Below are 19,631 nucleotides of genomic sequence, written 5' to 3'. Positions count from 1 at the left end.
GAGCCATACTGGGCCCGCTTACCTATTTTAATAACCCTGAGTTAAAGGCATTCACAGAATAAAGCCATTTGTGACGCAGTCTAGGAATCATATGGAACTCAAAATGGATATGAAATATTAAACATTTCAGTCAAGGTGCAGAGTATAAGACTTATTGTCACGTGTTGATTCAGACGGGACCCAAGAGCAGGCGGAGGCAGAGAGGTTGTGATGAAAAGTTTATTTAAAAAGGGGAATGTAGATGGCCCTTGAGATATGCTGGCAGGTTGTTGAGGCAGGGAATGTGTGGCAGGCGGTGGCATGAACAAGTCAACTCGGCGAGGGACACGGAGGGAACACTGAGGACAAGGAGAAACATGGAGGTCAGAAAAATAAAAAGGAATGGTGTGGCTTACTATGTGCTTGAGAGCCGTTGTACTGCAGGAGAGCGTTAATACTCTGGCAAGAGTTTCCGGGATCCGGCAGGCTTTTATGCAGGTGATGATGAGGGCTGATTGATGACAGGTGCGCAGCCGAGGTGGAGCTGATTAGAGAGAGAGAGAGAGAGAGAGAGAGAGAGAGAGAGAGAGAGGGAGGGAGAGAGAGAAGGCAACGGGAGTCCCTCTCAACGGACGCCCCCTGGCGTCCTACCAGGTTTCCCTGGGTTAGTCGCATGAAAGTCTCTAATGAGGGAGTCGTCCAATATACGTTTACGGGAAAATCCATGAGAGTTCCTCTGGACCATACCCTTCCCAGTTCACATGAAAATCTGGTAACCCCTCCCCTTGGGCCTCACATCAAGGATGCACGAAACCGTGAAGCCAGGTGGTTGTCACTAACACGGGGGGGCGGAGAGGGCACGGCCGGAGGGCTAAGCGCAGGTGGAGACAGGCTTGAGTAGTGACACATGGAATGTAGGATGACTCTTTAGAGAATGGGTAAATTTCAGTTGGACAGACGTGGGATTGATAATTTTTGTAATAGGGAAAGGACCAATGAAACACGGAGCGAGTTTGCGGGATTCCGTCTGAAGTGGGAGGTCATGGGAAGAAAGCCAAATGGACTGACCCACCTTGTACTCAGGCGTAGGAGAGTGATGAAGGTCCGCAACCCGTTTGTTTCTTTTTGCAGACAAGGCCGCCCGGACGTCTTTCCACATGGCCTGGACCCTTTTGAGGTGATCCTTAACCGTGGGAACCGCCACTGCATGCTCCTGTTCCCTAAATAAAGGGGGTTGGAAACTGTAGCAAGCCATGAACGGGGACATTACTGGTAGCGGAGCTGGTGAGGGAGTTGTGGGCGTATTCAATCCACAGGAGGAACGAGCTCCGCGAGGAGGGGTTGCGTGCGGCAACACAGCGGAGGGCCGATTCTAGGGACTGATTCGCCCACTCCGTCTGGCCGTTGGTCTGTGGATGATATCCCGAAGACAAGCTGGCTGCTGCGCCCACCGCTTTACAATTCCTTCCAGACAAGGGAGGAGAACTGAGGTCCTCAGTCATAGACGATATTGATGGGGATTCCGTGGAGTTTAAAGACATGTTGGGCAAGGAGGTTAGCAGTTTAAAAGGCAGATGGTAGTTTGGGGAGGGGTACGTAATGGACATATTTGGAAAAGCGATCGACAATAGTGAGAATGATCGAGTTACCTTCAGAGGGGGGTAGGCCGGTGACGAAGTCCAGAGGAATATGGGACCAAGAGCGGCTTGGGATAGGCAAGGGATGCAGCAGACTAGCTGGGGGTATGTGTGAAGACTTTTCTCGGGCACAGACGGAGCAGGCTTGGACGAACTCCCAAAAGTCTTTAACAAGGCTGGGCCACCAGAAGTGCTGCTGGATGAACTGAATGGTGCTTTCACTCTTCCAAGGCCCATATGATGGCCAACAGCTCTCGATTGCCAACGTCATAGTGGCGTTCGGCAGCAGATAGATGACGGGAAAAGCAAGCACAGGGATGAAGTTTTTGGGAAGGGGGGGGTCCTGCTGAGAGAGAACGGCCCTCTTTTCAGGTCTTTACTGAAAATGGGAAAGATCATGATATCTGTACCGCTTCTCCTCACTAGGGCCTATCTCAGCTAGAGCCTATCTCAGCTATTCTTCGGGGACTCGGGAGAGGTCAACTTGGTGTGGCAGATGGTGGTGGTTTACAGGAGGGCGGTATGACAGAGAGCAGGCAGTGTGAATGGCAGTGAGCGCTCCATCCCGTGATTGACAAGTACGTCCAGTCTATTTCGGGGTTATGTCTTTTGAGCCAGGGAATTTCGAGGACTAGTGGGGTCTCAGGGGAAGGGATGAAAAAAATAGAAATGTCCTCATGGTGATTTCCAGAAATAAGCAGGGTGAATGGAACTCTTTGGTGGGTGACAGGGGATATGACTCGCCCATCCAGGGCTGTGACCTTCTTGGGAGACGAGAGTGGTTGGAGAGGGAGTTGGATGTGCTAATCCTTCATGAATGAAGTTACGTCTGCACCGGAATCAATGAGGGCAACTATGGGTGTGTCGTGAGCAGTACCAAGAATGAAAGCGGGAACTGTCATACGGGAGGGAGAGCTATGGGAGGTAGTGGTTTGGCTCACCACGGCGCGAGAGCGCCATGGTGAGCCTGGTCTTTTGGTCGCAAGGGCCATGTGGAAATTAAGTGACCTGATTGAATGCCATAAATACACAAGTTTTATAACAGCAGTAACCCATTTCAATGGACTAGCCTATTAGTAGCATGCAGTTAAACCTTAGCAAATGCAAGCTGTTGCTCTGCAAAAAAATTGCTTGTGTCACAATAGCATGTGCTCATGTGGGTTAGGTTAACAGGTTTCTGATAAAAATCTGTTTTGCTCTTCTTGGTACAGTGCTGTAAAAAAGTATTTGCCCCCTTCTCAAATTCTTATTGTTTTGCAGTTTTCCCACTATAATGTTTCAGATAATCAAACAAATATAAATATCAGACAAGATAATCCATCCATCCATTTTCTGTACCGCTTCTCCTCACTAGGGCCTATCTCAGCTAGAGCCTACCTCAGCTATCTTCGGGCGAGAGGCGGGGTACACCCAGAACTGGTCGCCGGCCATCAGACAAGATAAGTAAATATAAAATGCAGTTTTTAAAATTGTGAATTTTATTTATTGAGGGGAAACAAATATTCAAAGCTACCTGGCCCTGAATGGAAAAGTATTTGCCCCCCTTGGTAAATCATTAATTAACTGTTGCTAATTACATTTTTGGGGTACTTTTCACTGACCACACCCAAGCCTGAATACTTCCAGACCTGTTCAATCAAGAAATCACTTAAATAGAATCTGTCTGCCCCTTCTTGAGCCATCACCTTATCATGGTGGAAGGGTTTTTGCGTGCCAATGATCCCAGGAGCTAAGTTGTTGTATGCTTTATGACCTTGGTCGAGTTACCCAGGATAAACAAGTCCAAGGTGAGGGAGAGACAAAGCACATCCCCTATGATGAATACAAACAATGAAAGACATTTTTGCTCGCTCGGACGCAGGTCACCGGGGCCCCCTCTGGAGCCAGGCCTGGAGGTGGGGCTTATTGGCGAGCACCTGGTGGCCAGAGGCCTGCACTTATGGGGCCTGGCCGGGCACAGCCCGAAGAGGCAACGTGGGTCCCCGTTCCCATGGGCTCACCACCTATGGGTGGGCCTAAGAGGGTCGGGTGCGTGGAGAGCTTGGCGGCAGCCGAAGGCAGGGACCCTGGCGATCCGATCCCCGGCTACAGAAGCTGGCTCTAAGAAAGTGGAATGTTACCTCTCGGGCAGGGAAAGAGCCTGAACTTGTGTGTGAGGTCGAGACATTCCAGCTAGCCTCGGGCTTGCCTCGAGACACAGCTTGGGCTCTGGTACCAGTCCTCTTGAGAGAGGTTCGAATCTCCTCCACTCTGGAGTTGACCATTGCAAGAGGCACAATACCTATTAACCCGAGTGGTGTTCTGTTATTGGACTTCTGTGCTCGTCATGGATTGTCCATAATGAACACCATGTTCAGACATAAGGGTGTCCACATGTTCGATGATTGACTTTGGTGGTCGTGTCATCAGACTTGTGGTCGCATGTCTTAGACACTAGGGTGAAGAGAGGGGCGGAGTTGTCAACCAATCACCACCTGGTGGTGAGTTTGCTCCGATGGTGGGTGAAGATACCTGGCAGACCCATACATATTGTGAAGGTCTGATGGGAAGGTTTGGCAGAATCCCCTGTCAGAAGGAGCTTCAACTCCTACCTCCGACAGAACTTGGCACACGTCCCGAGGGAAGCTGAAGAAGGAGTCCTATCGGGCGTTTTTGGGCCTGTGGGACTCCGGAGGCAGCTGACGGGTACTGGATGGCCAAGCGGAATGCAGCTTCGCTGTTCACAGACAAAAATTCAGGTATGGGAGTTCGGTGAGTCCATGGAGAATGACTTCCAGACGACTTCGAGGAAATTCTGGCCCACCATCCAGTGCCTCAGGAGGGGGAAGCAGTGCAGTGTCACCATTGTGTATTGTGGGGATGGCCTTAACTCAGGACGTTGTGAGTCAGTGGGCCCAATACTTCGAAGACCAAGGTTAAAAAGCTCCTCGGTGGCAGGGCCACAGGGATGGATGCGCTCCATCCTGAGTTCCTAAAGGCTCTGGATGTTGTGAGGCTGTCCTGGTTGACACGCCTCTGCAACATCGCGTGGACACCTGGCACAGTGCCTCTGAATTGGCAGACTGGGGTGGTGGTCCCCCTTTTTAAGAAGGGGGACTGAAGGGTGTATTTCAAGAATAGCGGGATCACACTCCTTAGCCTCCCTAGTAAGGTCTGATTCAGGGGTGCTGGAGAGGAGGGTCCGTTAGGAAGTTGGATCTCAGATTCAAGAGGAGCAGTGTGGTTTTCGTCCTGGCCGTGGAACAGTGGACCAACTCTTCACCCTCGACAGGGTCCTCGAGGGTGCATGGGAGTTCGGTCAACCAGTCTACATGTGTTTTGTGGGATGGGGGAAGGCAAGGGGTACCAGATTGCCTGATATGGGCTGTTCCATCCCTGTACAACCGGTGTCAGGGTTTGCTCCGCATTGCCGGCAGTAAGTCCGATTCATTTCCAATTGGACTCTGCCAAGGGTTACAGACTCTGTTCATTACCTTCATGGAAAGAATTTGAGGTTTGGTGGCCTCAGCATTGTGTATCTGCTCTTTGCAGATGATGTGATTCTGATAGCTTCATAAAACTGTGATCTTCAACTTTTGCTGGAGCGGTTCACAGCAGAGTGTGAAGCGGCTGGTATGAAAAACCTCCAAAACTGAGGCCATTTTCCTCTGTAGGAATAGGGTGGAGTCCCCTCTTCCGGGTCAGGGAAGAGATCCTGCCCCAAGTGGAGGAGTTCAAATATCTCGGGGTCTTGTTCATGAGTGAGGGAAGAATGGAGTGAGAGTTCGACAGGCAGATCGGTGCACCATCTGCATTGATTAGGACTCTGTATTGGTCTGGTGAAAAAGAGCCGAAAGGCAAACCTCTTGATTTACCAGTCGATCTACGCTCCTATCCTCATCTATCGTGACCAAAAAAACAAGAACGTATAAGTGGATATAAGTGGCTGAAGTTAGGTCCACCGCAGGGTGTCCAGGTTCTCCCTTATAGATAGGGTGAGAAGCTCGGTCATCCGGGAAGGGCTCAGAGTCGAGCCAATGCTCCTCCGCATGGAGAGGAGCCAGATGAGGTGGCTCGGGCATCTGGTGAGGTGTTCCAGGCACATTCCACTGGGAGGAGGCCTCGGGGACGACCCAGGACACTCTGAGAGACTATATCTCTTGGCTGGCCTGGGAATGCCTCAGGATCCTCCCGGAAGAGCTGCCCCCACAATCCAACCTCTGATAAGCAGAGAAATTGGATGCATGGATAATAAAATACATATAGGGAGATCTGTGTATTTTGTATCTCTCCATATGATTGTCATGCTTGCCCTGGGGGCAACAATGGACAGAAGAAACAAAAATTAAAAAAGGTATGCTTAAATTAAAAGACAAGCACTAGTATAAGTGCTTGTCTTTTAATTTAAGCATACCTTCTTTTTTTTTAAATAGTATAATTTAAATAAAGGTATAAAAACTGAAATATTTAAAAATAAAAAGCTAGATTTGTTTCAAACATTTATTTGCCCACTAAAATTAATGTTTGCAATATTATGTTAATGTTCAAATGTGACATAATTTACTGCCAGTGAGCAAGACTTCAACAAACTAGCTTTATAAAAAGAAACCTGTCAGGAGGAGCTTTTCCACCAACCAGCCCAGGGACTTTGAGTTCCTGCTAACAGGAGTTCCTGGTTGCAAAAGGTTCCTGTGGCCCATGTTGTTTTTGTTTCCATCGCACTTATTAGTTTAGGGTAGCTTAAGCAAATGAGACTGATGTTGCTAAATAGTGTGACGTACTGGATCTAAAAAAAAAATGCTGGTATTTCAAGCTTTCAAGTTAATGTCTTATTTTCTATCTTAATCTAAATTTCAAATATTTTTGATACCTTTAAAACCTAACATTTTATCCAGGTGAGGCAATTGAGAACTGATTCTCATTTGCAATGCCATCCTGGCTGCAGACAGTCTTTGAAGTAGGGAGTTTTATTATATACAGGTACATTTCAATAAATTAGAATATATTTATTCTATTTTATTGCGATGATATGCCTACTGTAAATACATAGATTGTGCAACAGAATCTTTCAGATGACTATATATGTGATTTATGAGCTGGAAAATGCAATAGGGACATGAGCCTAAGCCTCACACAGTTTCAGTACAAATCTGACAACAATTAATCACATCTATAGTCATCTGCAGTCAGTCTTCTACATTTATTTGTATTTTCAAAAAGGCAATTTTTCTTCATGCAAGTTCTCCAGCTTTAGAGAACATCCGCTCACATGCCTTTTATGGACCTTTTATTCATCATGTGCTATGATTACTATGCACTTACTATGTGCATTGTAGTTTGCTATATGTATTTGCTTCTATTTTGCTTTGTTTTACTCTGCTGTCTGCAGCCAGGTTGGCACTGCAAATACCTTACCTGGATAAGGTTCAATAAATAAAAAATACATGACTTTACGGACAGCTCTTTGCCAGTTTTTAAATACAGCAGTTTGAAGTATTTGGAATCTGTAAATGTATTTTCCTGAAAAAAAGACTGTACATTGCAAATATTTATTTGTGAAAATACAAATACAAACAAAAAGCCTGGCTTCATTTCCTTGTATTGCAATTTGGCAAGCGCAACATTTTCTATGGAGCAGCTCCTGTCTGGGAAGTTTTTTATTTTGTATTTTTTTTTTTAAAATCTTATCCCTACACCCCGCAAATGACTGGATTGGGTGGCACGGCGGATGACTGGTTAGCACATTTGCCTCAGTTCGGTGGACCTGGGTTCAAATCTGGCCTCATCCTCACCTGCTGGGCATTCAGCGAGGCTGTGGCGTTTGACTAAATAGCGGCTCAAGGTAGGCCGCTGGTCTAATGCAATTTTGTTGAACTTGACCGGGACACAGGCAGACAGATACTGAGGTCCGCTGACATATTTATGTCACCGGTTATCACCAGCTCATTCAGATTACCCGCTCACATTGTCTGTTGCTACACCGGCCAAAAGCAGTTACAATACGCCACTCATCCACGAATCGCTGCGATTAATGCATTGTCCTCTTACGCATAGAGATGTCTCCGTCGAGACTGTCACTGTGCCATCTTTAAAGGGGATGAGAGGAGCTGCGTCAATTGGTGGCAAATAAAGTCGGCTGTAACACACTCACAGTGGTGCAGCCGGCCCACTATCGGATGTGCCAGGCTGCGGTGGTCTACAAAATTACCAACACCGGTCTAACCTCGCCGTGTCGGATTCATACCGTTCACAAAAACAGGGCCCTGTGTCTTTAATAATTTGGAACACATTGTAGGAAAGTAAAAACAAAACAGCCAGGCCAGAGACATGCAAACTTATTTCCAAAAATGCCTAAAAGTTCAATTTTCAGTATTATTTTCATCATCACACTTTTCCTCTTTGCCATCAATGGGGCCCCTTTTGTTTTGGCATCACAAATAAAGCCAAAAAGGCATTGTGGAGTTAATCCTTTAATGCTCTCTGAGCCAGAGTCTCATGATAAAAAATAACTTTGTGAATGCTCCAGTTCAACCTCTGGATTTTTGTCTATGGTGCATGCGTCTCGAAAATTTTGGTTGAATTTAAAATTGTAAGACTACCAGGGTTTTCGACCTTTGACATTACATGGTACACAGAGTAGAATGGTCACCTTATCCCAGTAGCACGTTAGCCTCTTCATCTCGATGGTGTTTGGGTTCTTTTCCTCGAGTGTTAACTTTCTTCTACTCATTTCATCCAGGAGAAGGAAATTCTAGATGGGTTTATAAAGAAGAACAATCATAAATTTTCTTTTGCACATGCTAGAATAAAGTAAAGCAGTGGTTCTCAAACCAACGGGTACTACAGCCAAAAATAAAAACAGCGCGAAAAGATTAAATGCAACTATATTGTACTTAAATGTTAAATAGAACAGAACTGTACTCAACAAATGATGTCTACTTGATTACAAACAAAGTTTAAGTCACAGTATCTATGCACAATTTGAACATTTAATTTTGTGTCCGCTTAGTGGTACCACACTTTGAAGATCACTGCAGTAGAGTACTGGATCAGAAGCCCAAACTTGCGCCACTCTTTGTTTTCCACCATTGGACATACTCTACATAAACAAAAGTATTGCGACATCTGCTCATTACGCCTGTTGGAAGTGAAAATGGAAGTTCTGTTGTCGCGTCGATCCTAAAACATCTTCCTATTTCTATGAGATTGTGGAGTATGGGCAATTTTTGTACCTTATTCCAGAAGAGCACTAATGTTGGTTTGTCTTTCATGGTCTTGAAGTCAGGGCTCAAATTAATTCTTCCACACCATACTGATCCAAGCATGCTTTTATAGACCTTGCTTTGTGCACTGGGGCTCAGCCATACCATCAGTGTTGCACCTGAATGAGTTCAATGAACGAAAGTTCATGAACTAGTTCATATTTTGAGTGAACGTGAACTGAACTTAGTTAATTTCTGCCTGATGAACGTTATTGAGAACAAGCTCATTCTGGCATCTGTGAATGGTTTTCCAAAGAAAGTTAATTTTCCTTCAAGAGTGCCTGGTTTTGTTAGGGACTTCCAGGAAAAACCCGTCTGAACACACCACATACGAGCCTTCATACAGTGCCGTGAAGAAGTATTGGCCTCCTTCTCAAATTCGTATATTTTTGCAGTTTCCCCACTGTAATGTTTAAGATCAATCAAACAACTATAAATAGAAAAATATAACAAGTGAACTTAAAATATTGTTTTTAAATGGTGATTTCATTTATTAAAGAAGAAAAAAACTATTCAAAGTTACCTGGCCCCGTGTGAAAAAGTAATTACCCCCCTTGTTAAATCATGAATTAATTGTGGGAAATGACAAATTTCTGTTCATTTTTACTGAGCACCCCCAAGCCTCCAGACCTGTTCAATAAAGAATTCACTTTAACAGAATCTGTCCCGACAAAATCAAGTCGGACAAAAGCGCTAAAAAATAGATGCAACAAAATGACACAATCTAAAGAAATTCCAGAACAGTTTAGAAATACAGTGGTGAACCTTCCCAGGAGTGGCCAACCTACAAAGGATAAGGCAAGCACCTTATCGCCAACTGTGAATGACCGTAACTTTGCCTTGGCCCTTTGTTCCAATTGAGCTTTCTGTTGAAGGTGCACAATGTCTTTTGTCTTTTTAGGTTTTAGAAGATCAAGTCGAGTGCGGAGCGTTTTCTTGAACATAGACGAAGGGGGAGACACCTTTGTTGTAGCATGGGGTGTGTTTCTGTAGGACAACAGAAAAGCCCTGAGGTGTCGGTTGAGGGACTGGGAGCTAGGTAAGGCTTTGAGCACTTACTTCATAGTTTGTACAAATCTTTCTCCAAGTCCATTTGTAGCAGGATGATAAGGCGCAGACATAATGTGGTGAATACAATTTTCTTCCATGAATGTTCTGAACTCCTCCGACACGAGCTGTGGGCCATTATCAATAAGTTGTTGAGGGAGACCAAATCGGCTTAAGATAGACCTGAGCTCTTGAATGGTTCTCTCTGAATAGTTGCTCTTCATCACAGCTACTTCTGGCCATTTACTATGAGCATCAACTACCTCTAAGAACATATGGTTGCCCAATGGTCCCACAAAATCAATGTGAACTCTTTGCCACAGTTCTTCAGGCCACTTCCATGCATGCAAGGGCACCAACTGTGGGAGGTTTCACACTTTTTGGCAGTCAGTACATGACCTTGCTTTCTCCTCTATAGCTGCATCCAGGCCAGGCCACCAGAAATAAGTGTAGTAACCATTTCTTTCATCCACACTATTCCACAGTGTCCAGCATGAAACTCAGCAAGCACTTTCTCTCTAAGGGTGGTGGAATGATGACACGATAGTCCCACAACAGGCATCCATTTTGGACTGAAAAGTTCATCTTGTCTCACCAGATACGGCTTGAAAGTGGGTGTCATCTCTCCTCCTCTTCCCCGAGTGATGGTATCAACAACTGTGTCAGTGCGCGTATGTTTCGTCACGTGAGCTGAGGGAACTGGAGCAACTATCACCTCGTTGAAGTAAAACATCTCAGCCTGTGCCGGCTCAGAGTGTGTGACAGGTAAAGGAAGCCTAGAGAGTCCATCAACATTTCGATGTTGGTCTGACTTCCTATACTTGATGACATACTGATGGGCAGACAACAGCAAAGCCCATCGCTGCATACAGGTGGCTGCCAGATATGGAATGCCCCCTATGAGACCCACAAATAGAGGTTAGTGGACGATGATCCGTTAGTAGCGTGAATTTCCTGCCAAAGAGATACTGATGAGATTTCCTAACTCCAAACACTACAGAAGGTCCCTAACTTTCATTCTGTGCATAATTACTTTCCGGCTTACTCAGTGTTCTTGATGCAAAGGCGATAAGTCTCTCTTCTCCAGATGGCATTATGTGTGACACAACTGCACCCAACCCATAAACTGAGGCATCACATGCCAGCTGTAGTGGTAGCTATGGGTCAAAGTGGGCCAGGCCCCCCAAGTTGACGAGAGTTGTCTTTACGTCTTTGAATGCAGAATCACATTTGTCTGTCCATTTCCATGTTCTTGCTTTGTTGAGCAGTACATGTAGCGGGTTTAACATGTTTCCCAGGTTGGACATAAATCTTGCGTAGTATGTCAACAATCCAAGAAAGGACCTCAACTGACTCATATTTTTGGGAGGTAAATCTTCCAAAATAGCCTTCACCTTAGATGGTGCCTTGTGGAGACCTATGCTGTCAATCACATGTCCCAAGTATTCAACAGAAGGCTGGAAAAACTCACATTTATCTTGTTGGACATTAAACACCTATTGCCCCAGACGTTGTAGTGTCGCATCCAGATTCCGTAAGTGGGACTGCGCATCTGGGCCTATGATGAGCAAGTTATCCAGATAACACCGAACCCCTGAAAGGCCACTCAGGATCTGGTCCATTGCTGTTTGAAATAGGTGCTAGAGCAGAGGTAATCCTAAAGGGGAGCCTCTGGTACCGGTATAGTCCTTTGTTCAGGCAGCAATTCCTGTGACTCATGTACCGCATGCATTTGATTATATGCTTGCGATAAATCTATCTTGCTAAACTTTTCACCTCTAGCCAAGCATGAGAAGAGGTCATCGATGAGAGGTAATGGGTAATTCTCAGCTTCCAGAACTGGATTTACAGTGACTTTAAATCACCCAAAATTCTCACTGTGTGCTCCTTATTTTACAGTCATCTTAACAGTAATGTCTTTCATGCTGCCAAGTTGCCCATCGAGAACTTTGGAATGTTTCTTCAAAATCTCCTGCGAGAGGCTTGTTTTTTTCTTCTCTAATCATGCCAGTTCAGCTTGATCTTCTTCAGCCCATCAGAGCGGATGATTCCCCTAAAACGATGTACACGGGAAGAGTCTTTTTCTGTTTGCTATGTTCCACGAGCACATAAACAAGTCCTAACACTGGTACAGACTCACCAGTGTATGTCCTTATCTTAAATGTTGTCTTTTGGAGAGAAAGGTGCTGTAGTTTGGCATTGTAAACAACATTTGACACCATGGATATGTGTGTACCAGTGTCCACCTGTATCCTGACTGGTTGGTTCTCCAGTAATGGTGTGACCCAGTATCCATCATCATTGTCATCGATAACAGATATGTACTGTCTTCTTCCTCTGACTCTCAATTACTCGGTTCCATTTTATTCACATATTTCTTCTTATTTCCCCCACTTCTCTGTCTCTCTTGCGTGTCTGAGTTTTCTTACTCCGACAGACACGTTCTATGTGGCCCTTCTTACCACAGTTTCAACAGTCTAAAGGCCTCTTTACACTCCCGTGTTCGCGCGGCCGACAATGCCCGTATCGCATCACATGACCGACATGCAGACATCTCCATTGATGTGCTAATTTTGCCTTTTCCGGTCGTAGGTTAGCTTCTGTCAATAATCGTTTTTGAATAGTCTCACTACGTAGACCACACACCAGGCGGTCATGTACAGTGTCATTCAGTGCCAGTCCAAAATCACAATGTTCAGACAACTGTTTTAATACAGCTACAAATTGTAAAACTGCTTCCCCCTCTTCCTGGTTCCTTTTATGGAATCTGAACCTCTCTGCAATGACCAGCGGCTTTGGTGCATAGTGATTTTTCAATCTTGCCACTATTTCCTCAAATGACTTGTTTCCTGGCTTGTCAGGTTGCACCAGACTACACAGTAGGTTGAATGATTTTCCTACCATAATACATAAAATGTTTGTACAATAATATCCTTTTCAATCTTGTTTGCTAGGATAAAGTATTCAAACCTCTCGGTATATGAAGTCCATTGTTCTCCGTTTTCGTCAAATGGCCCCCAATGTCCAGCCATCTCAGCAGTTTGTCTTGGGGTAACTTTTCCTTTGCACCGCGGACATTTTTACCCTGACCCACAGCAGCAGCAACATATCCCAGCGTGCATCGCAGGCATACGCAACAAGGAGATCACAAGAGAATAATACACAACAATTATATGGACTGATGAGATGAAAGTTGATCTTTTTGGAAGGTGTGTCTCTCGTTACATCTGGCGTCAATGTAGCACAGCATGTCAGAAAAAGAACATCATAACGTCAGGCAAAAATGGTGGTGGTAGTTTGATGGTCTTGGGCTGCTTCGCTTTAACTTGTGATTGATGGAACCATGAATTCTGCTCTTTAACAGAAAATCCTGAAGGAGAATGTTCAGCCATCAATTTGTAATTTCAAGATGAAGCGCACTTGGTTTCTGCAGCAGGATAACGATCCATAATACACCAGCAAGTTAACTTCTGAATAGCTTGGGGTTTGGAGTGGTCTTGTCAAATTCCAGAATTGGATTCGATTGAAAAGCAGAGGCAAGACCTTAAAAAGGCAGTTCATGCTCGAAAACCTTCAATTTTTGTTGAATTCAAACAATTCTGCAAGGAAGAGTGGGCCAAAATAACTCTACAGAGATGTGAAAGACTCATTCCCAGTTATAGAAAACTCTTGCTTTCAGTTGTTGCTGCAGAGGGTGGCCTAACCAGTTACAAGGTTTAGGGGGCCATTACTTTTTCAAACAGGGCCAGGTAACTTAATCGTTTTCTTTCCTGAATAAATTAAATCACCATTTAAAAACAGCATTTTAAGTTCACTTGGGCTATATTTGTCCAATATTTACATCTGTTTGATGATTTTAAACATTGAAGTGGGGGGCTATGCAAAAATATAACAATTTGAGAAGGGGGCCAATACTTTATCACGGAACTGTATTCTGGGGATAAAACGCTGTATTTGGCAACCGATTTAGTGCGGCTATGGCCGCCATTCATGGCAGGCACGTCGCAGCTGCATGAGAACGTGAGGTGCATTCAGGGACACCGCATAAATGGGAGTGAATATGTACTTTGGTGGTCTGTTTGTAATACAGTATAGTACATAATTTAAAAAAATATTTTTGCTACGAAAATTATTATTTGTATCAGAATTCTTTCGTTAAAACTCTGTACGATCACACATAATATGGAATCTATTTGAATATAAGAATAGATCAAATTAAATATTTTGTTAATATAGTCAGTCAGAGCTGAGAGGAATGCAAAGTTATCAATGTCCTTTCACCATCGTTCCTGTCATACTGTGTTGCGTGTTTTTCTTTGCACATTAAGGACAAAAGCCGTGTTTTTGTTTTTGTTCCTCTTTTTAAAAAAACACCTTTCAAGCAACAGGTTTTCCCACATGCTTTTGTGATTGTCGGGTGAAAGCTGCAGCTGGCTACTAGTGTGGACTGAATGGGTGGCAACTATGGGAAAACGAAATGGCAGTATTTTGAGGGTAATAGCCTATCAGCAACATATTGAGAAAAAAAGAGCTATGGAACGCCACAACAACAATTGGGTTCACAAGTTTGAAATATCCTTAGCATTTTCTGCAATCCACAAATGATGAAACTTTTACATACAGGCTCAAATACAGTATATTCTGTACATACACTACCACTAATCTCCCTTAGCAAGTTTCACCGTGTACTGAGGCACAGGCGGATCTGGTTATCAAAAGAATAGTTCTAATGGAGTTCATCTTTGGAATGGTGAAATTATGTCAACATTTTGAATTATGAACTGAACTAGTTCATCAGAATCAGAATCAGAATCATCTTTATTTGCCAAGTATGTCCAAAACACACAAGGAATTTGTGAACTGAACTTTGAACTAGTTCGCGTACAAAAGGAACTTTCTCAACACTGCATACCATCCATTTTCTGTATTACTTATTCTCATTTGGGTCACGGGAAAGGCGAGCTGCAGTCTATCCTAGCTGACTTTAGAGAGGTGGGGTAAACCTTGGACTGGTCGCCAGCCAATCGCAGGTCAATATAGACAATCAACCAGTCATACTCACATTCACACCTATGGACAATTTAAATTCCGGATACTGTACCGAAAAAGTCTACTTAAGTACAGTACAGCAATTATTTATTTGAACTTCATTAGGTGGTAAGTGAATGTGACATAAATGAATGTTTTCAAGGAATGGTAGAAAAAGTGAGGTAAGAGTGGTACCTTGATCCTGTGAATGCTGACGATGGTCTCTGACAGTTTTTCAATGGCCAGCGGGAAGAACAGCGTGACAGTGAGCTTGATGGTTCCGTACAAGGACACCGTGACGAACACTCGCCTGGCGCTGATACTGTTGCCCAGCATAACATACACCGCAAAGGTGACAAACACCACAATCTTACTACTGGCGAAGAACGATGCCATGTTGAGTCCTCGCAGGTAGGAGCTCTTCATGATCTGGTTTATCTCCTTTCTGGAGAGAAAAGAAGAAACACAGGCATTTGTTACTGCCTTGGCCTTCCACTAACAGATGACCCAATACCAAAGGCAACCGGTAAAGGTCCATGGGACATTTTCTACCCGGTCGTACAGGGACTAAACCAAAAATATTTTATTGATCACCATAGGCTATTAGAACTATTCTTTTGATAACCAGATCCGCCTGTGCCTCAGTACACGGTGAAACCTGCTAAGGGAGATTAGTGGTAGTGTATGTAGAGTATATACTGTATTTGAGCCTGTATGTAAAAGTTTCATCATTTGTGGATTGCAGAAAATGCTAAGGATATTTCAAACTTATGAACCCAATTGTTGTTGTGGCGTTCCAGACAGACCATTTGACCAGTGACAGCTGGTCAGTAGAGTGCAGGTTTTTTAGGGTTTTCTCTGGTCTCGTCAACTCCTGTGACTTAGCCAAAGCAGGTCTCAAGCGCACAGGCGCAACCTCAGGCCAATGCGTTTGCATATTCGTCCGCCGCGGAGTAATATTCACCATTACATCTGTGTGTGGATGGTGGATGTGTGGAATGGATCTAGCTGCCAGTGTTCAAAACCGCCCATGACAACAGCGACAGCAACCCCCCAAAAGAAAAACTTATACGATTCACGTAAATGGCCTATTTTAAGTTCAAAATGGCCAATTTCACCGAAAGGAGACTGATTTGCATGTATGATTTTTAGATGAGCAGGATAAATTGTATATCGTCAATCGTGAGTAAAGTTGTTTCATTCATCTCTGTTGTCTGATTTTGTAATGTATTCCCATTCCGGGGTCCAAGGTGGATGGATGTTTACTTACGAACAGCAACTCTGGCAGGATATTATTGCATCCTCAAATGAGATACAAGCAGAAACTATCCATGGACTTACCATTTCAATTGATCAGAGAGTTGGTCAGCTGATAATGAAGAGGGGTTCCTATTGTAACACTTGACGGGCCAATATAGCTTTACAATAGAATCAGGGCTGTCAAACTCATTTTTTACCATGGGCCACATTGCAGTTGTGGTTTGCTTCCAAGGGCCGTTATGACTGTGGAACCATATAAATGTGTAATCGCCTCATCATATCATTACATATACTTGTATAGTGGAACCTCAGTTTTGTATGCCATTCCTTTCGTATGATTCGATTTGTGACCATTTTCTACATTTAGAATTTTGTTTCAGTTTTATACATCTGCAAATAGTCCAAATGCATCCACCTGCCCACATCACTCCTAAATTTGCATTATTAAAATGCATGCCATTTCTCAACATTATTAAAATTGAAGACAATTTGAAATTTTGGTACATAAGAACATGAAGGAGAGACACATGATTTGCTTATTCTCCCAAAAGTTTAGACAACCTCTGTGTCTATTAAGAAAAGGTATATTCATGAGAGCAGCAGCACTACATTTATGGGGACCATAGTTGTGTTACAAACCATGAATGCAAAGACAGTCAATAAACTTTTGGATAAGTTCACATGGAAAATCTCAAATGTCACGGATGGTGTTGCTCCTATTAAAACTAAGACAACCTTGAGTCGACCAAAAAAAGAATTCCTGGTGTCTACGTCACTTGGGTTGTTTGAGGAAGAAAAAATAAAATAAAATTAAGGCTTTAGAAGAAATTGAGAAAAATGCCAAATGTTTGGAGTTTGGAGTTCCGAGTCAGCCAAGGGGAGGATGTCGGGTTTTGGTCGTGAGCTGGGTTCCACAGTGGCCTCCACAAGTCAATCACCCTATGACAAAGATCAAGGAGAGTGCAATCTGGAAAAAGACCAACAATACAACCACCTCCTGCGACCCACAGCACGGCCCGCCACACGCATGACTTCTGCGGTCCCCTCTCTTCTCACACAGCCTGCTGCAGTGTCACAACAAGAGCAGCCACCTCCATCCTCCATCCTTGGCCTTTCGGAATGTACTTGACAACTCATGGATAGCAAAGCACCGCTGAACCAGATTTGAGGAGGTTGAGGGTCGGCGCTGAACATGGGAGGGGACACGGAGGGTGCAGAAGATGCCTCCATTGTGGAAAGAAGGGACATTGGATAGACATTGAATCAGAGACTGTCGGAAGGAGAAGGGGGGGGGGAAAGAAAAAAAAAAAAAAAGGGTTTTGCACTCATGGGGATGATTGATGGTGGGGGACCCAGTTCCTCCGACCTCTGGCTGACTCCCGGCGGCCCCAAAGACAGAGCGGCGCTTAACTGGCGATATGTAGACACACATGCATTCAACATTGCTGTTTCTTTTTGTTATTTCTCTGCAATGAAGACACGCTTGGCACTGATAACACTGCTTCACTTAGGCTAGTTATTTAATTTACAGCCACCACCAGACATTCATATACACACTTATGGAGTTAATGTATACAATTATGAAGTATAATTGATAGATCCCTTTGACTTAGAAAGATGTCCTCCCCCTCTCCAAAACCAGTCCAAATTGACAGAATTAGCATTATTTGGATCTCTCAGTCACAACATGTTCTTTTGTTTTGTGTACGTTTGTTTTGTTGTCATGACAACAAAAGACGAGGGATAACAAAGATAAATTGAAAATTTAGTTACTTGAAATGTAGACTTATTATCTTACCATGCATGTTATTGGGATGTGGGAGGAAACCGGAGTGCCCGGAGAAAAGCCACGCAGGCACGGGGAGAACATGCAAACTCCACACAGGCGGGGCCGGGGATTGAACCCGGGTCCTCCGAACTGTGAGGCTGACGCTCTAAACAGTCGCCCACTGTGCCGCTAAAAACAGAATACAATGATTTGCAAATCACGTTCAACCTATATTTAATTGAATACAGAAGCTATTTAATGTTCAAACTGATCAACTTTATTGTTTTTAGCGAATAATAATTCATTTAGAATTTTATGGCTGCAACATGTTCCAGAAAAGCTGGGACAGATGGCAAAAAAGACTGAGAAAGTTGAGGAATGCTCATCAAACGCCTGTTGGGAACATCCCACAGGTGAACAGGCTAATTGGGAACAGGTGGGTGCCACGATTGGGTATAAAAGAAGCTTCCATGAATTGCTCAGTCGTTCACAAGCAAAGATGGGGCGAGGTTCACCTCTTTGGGAACAAGCCATGAAATAAAAGCCATAAAAGTTAATGATTATTTGCTAAAAACAATAAACTTGATCAGTTTGAACATTAAATATCTTCGTCTTTGTAGTCTAAACAATGAAATATAGGTTGAACATGATTTGTAAATCATTGTATTCTGTTTTAACACAACGTCCCAACTTCATTGGAATTGGGGTTGTACCATTATTATTTTTTTCTTTTGTTTGTCTTTGTTCTGTAAATCAGTTATCCATTTTGTATTGTGTTTTTGGGATGCCCTCAAAAAAGAGATACTGCATCTCAAGGGGTTAACCTTGAATAAATTCAAATGACACTTGCTGACCGGGCAAAAATTAATTCATGTTCTAAACATAACAGTAACACACACGTAAGGTAATGAATTGACCTTTGTGCAGTAAAGTTAACTGTAGCCTGAAGTTAGCTAGCAGCTCATTTGCACCAGGAGTTATGTGGAAAACCTTCGGCTTACATTACATTAACATTATCTATAAAAGACATGTTTAGAGGACTTGTAACTTACCTTCGTCCAGTCTCGTCAATGAAAACTGGCACGCATTTGATCATGTTTAAGTCATCAAAGAGATATGTTTGGCTCGACACTGTCCCATTATCATCTTGAAAAAAGGTCTGTGTAATTAAAATTGTATGTAATGAATTAAAACCGTTTTTGCATCATGGTTTCATGCTTTAATTCTGTGCTGCTCCATCTGGTGTGCCTGCATTGGACACCAGAGGGCAGTACAATAATTACATATACAAATCTGTAATACACAAAGAAGATCATTGCAACGAAGCTGCAGTAATAATAATTGTTTTATATGCCCGTCAGTATTGTTCTATATTGTATTGTACTGTATTGCCAACACCTCTCAGTGCAATGCAGTGCAGGTGAACACATCTATATACTGTACATAATAACAAACAGTATGAAATGAACAGCTCTCTGACAGTGTCAATATCTGGCATCATTATCTTTAAAGGCTGAATTTTAGATCTCGCCCTTGTAGTGGATTTCAAAAGATTGTGTTGCTGGTCTTTCTCCCAGTCATTTTTTGTCAAATGGCAGGAAACGGATGCCATCTTGCCTCTAGAGCAGTAGTTCTTAACCTTGTTGGAGGTACGGGACCCCACAAGTGTCA

The 19,631-nt window shown here is 43.7% G+C and overlaps 1 protein-coding gene across 7 annotated transcripts in view; it reads right to left on the bottom strand.

Moving 5' to 3' along the window:
• Positions 1 to 19,631, bottom strand: part of LOC133406182 (ATP-binding cassette sub-family C member 4-like) — a 77,510-nt gene that overhangs the window by 34,655 nt on the left and 23,224 nt on the right. For all 7 annotated transcript variants that reach the window (XR_009769037.1, XR_009769039.1, XR_009769040.1 and 4 more), the window contains 2 exons: positions 15,128 to 15,377; positions 8,245 to 8,346 (listed from right to left, as the gene is read on the bottom strand). Coding sequence is in view for 4 of the 7 variants with exons in the window: in XM_061683611.1 (XP_061539595.1) it covers positions 8,245 to 8,346; positions 15,128 to 15,377 (352 nt within the window). In the remaining 3 variants the exon portion in view is untranslated. The remainder of the gene's footprint in view (positions 1 to 8,244; positions 8,347 to 15,127; positions 15,378 to 19,631) is intronic.

Source organism: Phycodurus eques, chromosome 1 (genome assembly GCF_024500275.1).
Source record: "Phycodurus eques isolate BA_2022a chromosome 1, UOR_Pequ_1.1, whole genome shotgun sequence".
NCBI classification, from domain to species: Eukaryota; Metazoa; Chordata; class Actinopteri; order Syngnathiformes; family Syngnathidae; genus Phycodurus; species Phycodurus eques.
The sequence above is the reverse complement of the archived record's forward strand: the minus strand, read 5'-3'. Positions and strand labels throughout refer to the sequence as shown.